This window comes from Contarinia nasturtii, unplaced genomic scaffold, assembly GCF_009176525.2.
Source record: "Contarinia nasturtii isolate CC-2019 unplaced genomic scaffold, AAFC_CNas_1.1 Cnas_scaffold_5813, whole genome shotgun sequence".
NCBI lineage: Eukaryota > Metazoa > Arthropoda > Insecta > Diptera > Cecidomyiidae > Contarinia > Contarinia nasturtii.
In genome coordinates this window covers 1-3,705 of record NW_022203080.1, presented here as the reverse complement: position 1 = coordinate 3,705, position 3,705 = coordinate 1, and the positions used below count along the sequence as shown (strand labels likewise).

General features: G+C 33.0%; 1 protein-coding gene across 1 annotated transcript; it reads right to left on the bottom strand.

The window, feature by feature from the left end:
• Positions 1 to 2,295: 2,295 nt before the first annotated feature.
• LOC116351600 lies at positions 2,296 to 3,466 on the bottom strand. Its single transcript, XM_031783718.1, has 2 exons — positions 3,100 to 3,466; positions 2,296 to 2,958 (listed from the first exon to the last, which is right to left on the bottom strand). The coding sequence occupies exons 1-2, from the start codon at positions 3,277 to 3,279 to the stop codon at positions 2,446 to 2,448; spliced, it is 693 nt and encodes a 230-aa protein (XP_031639578.1). The 5' UTR covers positions 3,280 to 3,466; the 3' UTR covers positions 2,296 to 2,445.
• Between the last annotated feature and the right edge of the window lie 239 nt (positions 3,467 to 3,705).

Here is a 3,705-nt window from a genome sequence, read left to right as displayed (position 1 = left end):
GTGCACGTAGAGATGGCGCTGGGAACGCGAAGCTCAAAAAAAATATACAGTCTATATAGAAAGCAAGTGACGGTAGTAAAATATTTTGTTTGATCAATTTGTCTGTTAAAACATACCATTGATTGTTCCATTTCAATCCAACTCCACAAAATAGCAAAATACAAGTTGCAAAGCATTCAATGACTTGTTACAAGAAATGTGAACAATCTGACAAGCAATGTAGCGTTACATCGCTCCTTAAACGACCGACTGATGTGTGATTTTTGACTCACTGTAACAAATCACACAATTACCAAACAATACATTCATTTTTTATACCGTACATAGTTTCCCACCGCATCGAACGTTACTTTCGGCAGTCGTGTGACGATCGTATGTTTTTCACAGTCTTTGCATATACCGGCCGAATGTGATAAGAAAGCGTGATGACACGCTCACATTAAATTGAATTTGAACAAGTTTTATTTAATTTCCATCACAATCGCGTGTACTGTGCTTTCCACACTCTAACACGTTTGTTATTATTTGAACTCACATACGGCTTGAATAACATGCAACACCTCTTCACACACTCCAATCAAACGACAACTATTTTCATCGTTTTTTTTCGATTCGGTTGGTGTTTTTTTCGCCATTTTGAGATAAAGTTATTTTTTCCGTATTTTAATTACGTCGGGCAAAAAAAATACACAAGCTCAATTGATGATGATGAAAAAACGAACTCACAGAAAAAATATCAATTTCGAAAAATTGTGTTTGCATTTTGAATTTTATGCGTGTCACTGTTTGCGTCGCTTTACAGACTGTTTTTCAAAATTTACTGCGATAAAGGCTTGGATTTTTTTTTTGTGCCGATGAATGTGATTCTTGAGTTTAATGTGAGAAAAAATTGTCACGATGACTTTTGAAAAATTGTATTTTTTTCTAGATTGAAATCAGTTTTTTCATCTTTTAATGACAAAGTGACTTGTTTGTAAAAAAAGGAAATATGAACGTATGGTGAAACGCGTGTGAATATGAATGTATGGTTTTTGTGTTATGAAAACTACAGTTTAGAAAAGAGAAAAGAAAGTTTATGTAAAGTAGATGGATCTATCATCTCATTTCATCTCATAAATGCACTTATTTAACCAAACGTATCAAAATTTCACTCAAATTCCTTTCGAAACTTTCTTTGAATTCTATGTGATTTCAAATTCAAACTTTTACACATACCGTCATAAATGGTGCCAATTTTTATAGAAACTGTGCAATGGTCATTACTAACATTCGTAATCTGAAGACTTTTTTGAATCAAATATTTACAAATATTGAGTTCAACTTGGTAATAAGAGTATTTAAAAGGCACACAAAGAGTATGTCATGACCTCTTCAGCTTTTTTGCAAATACCTTTTATCCAAACAAGTTTTAAGTGTGATTTAAAATCCCAGAGTTGTTTATTGCGAGAAAAGCTGTCATTTAAACCTTCTTTCATATAAACGGTGTCATCAGACTGTGTCTACCACCAAAGTTCATTTCAAAGGCCGGTTGCCAACGGTGGACAAATTACCTGTGCCACTCAATACTTTTTATGAAAGACCCTCTAAATATGAAGCCGATTTGACCAATAATTGAGAGAGCACACTTTCTGCAAATGAGAGAGGAAGATTATTGCAATAAAGAACATTCAATTACGGACATAAAAAGTATCTTTAGTAGATGATTTTGCAATCGATTTTAAAGGAAAATTTTAAACACCAAAAAGTCTCTTAATTATATACTGTCACTCGCCCATTGACTGACGTGCATCATGTAAATATCAAAACCAAATGTTGCACCTTCCATTCTCAATCAGTTAAGGAAAGAAGAAGTTGTGATATTTAATATGGATGCACTGGCATTCATTTGTAACAGTCAGATACAAAATATTGTCATTTTTCAAGTTGTATCACATTTCGTAATTTTACTTTGCGAGATGATCCAAATATCAAAAAAATATATACAAAACCGCAATTTGTCTGTGACACAAACTCTGTGCCCGATTGATTCGATTTGCTTTGGTGCAATCTCAAAGAATTGAAAAAGTCAACTTTTTACATTTAAATTTTGAATTACCTTTCATTCCAATCGCGAATCAATGCCAATCGACATTCAGACTCATGTGAGTTGTTTTTGGGTGTTGCATTTTATCTGAAATCAGCTTTAGCTTTGAAAAGCCTTTCTAAATAATAAATGTTTTCCCCTTTCTAAGTGTGTGCAAAAAAAGTCTTCGACAAAAAAGAAAGAAAGACCAAGAAAATGAAGAACCATCGAAATTAGGATGTAAAAAAGTGGCGATTTTATTATTATTATTCATAAACTTAAAAAAAATCAATTAACACTAAATGTTTAAACTAAAAATCTCTTATTTTAAGTGTCATTTTCAAAGTAATAAACTAATTGTGATCGAAATAAAGAATCGTATCTTAATTATATGCATAAAAAAGTTTAACTGGTGGTAAATTGAGAATTTCATAACTGCGATCGATGTGCTTAAAATATGGTTGTAAAAAGTCAAGAATTTTGCTGCGATATTGATAGACCAAGAATTTTCCTTCGGGTTTCAAGATGGATTTGGTTGCAATCATAATTTGGTTGGCGACTTCTTGGGGCATAGTTGAAAATGGAATTGAAGAAATAATGTAATCGGGTTGTCCCAATTTGTTTTCACGTAGCACCTCTTCAACATCAGCAGCTGAGCGATCGGATGCAATTAAACGGTCGTCGTGATATTCATTTTTCAAAAATTCAATCAAATCTTCATTTATTTCAAAGACGACCAATTTCGCATCTTTGCGCATGCGACGAAGAATTTCAATGGAAATATTACCAACACCAGCACCGTATTCTACGATCAATTTTGAATTTTCGAAATCGATCGGCGCAAGAACTTTATCCACCACAAACTGACTGCTCGGAAATGCAGCACCCAACATCACCTGTTGAAAACGTACGAAAAAAAAAACTTGAGATGAGTTTAATCATATTTAGACATTTTTAAAGGTTAAAATCGCAAAAAACGGATTCACGTGAAAATTAAAATAAATGCAGAAAATGGTGAAAATAAAATGATAGCTTACCGGTTCCTTGAGGAAATTTTTGGCAAATACCAAAACTTGCTTCCGTTTTGATGGTAGCTTTGAAATGATGTTGCCTTGGTCGTCGTAAATGAACTCTTCGGCTCCAATGGCAATATTAAAAAGTCCTCTCAAAACGTGTGACGCGTAAAACGAGAAATTAGCCATCACTTCCAAAGCCATTTTTTGTCACTTGTTAGTTGATAACTCGAACGAAAGTTGAGTATTTTTTTGAAGTGCAAATTTTTGCTAACTGGTTTTTTCGATGATTTGAGCTCTTTTTTAATTTCGAGAAATTAAAAAAAGTAGATCTATTGGAACAATATAATTAATCTAACAATTGATTTACGAATGTATTGTGTCACTTTTGAACGGCCGAATACAAATTGAAGCATTGTGTTGCTTAGCACTGTTTTTATAGCCGTTTATCAGCGCAGAAAAAATACATTTTTTATAATCAGTGCGATTTTTTTTTATTCGTTCAAAAATTTTGAGTCGTGTACCATGAGTCGACAGATTCGCATTGGAATGATCAAAGCTATGTATTGAGATAGTGAGAGCAGTTGTTTTGATCAACTCAATACATGAGATGTGAATAGATGATTAAAC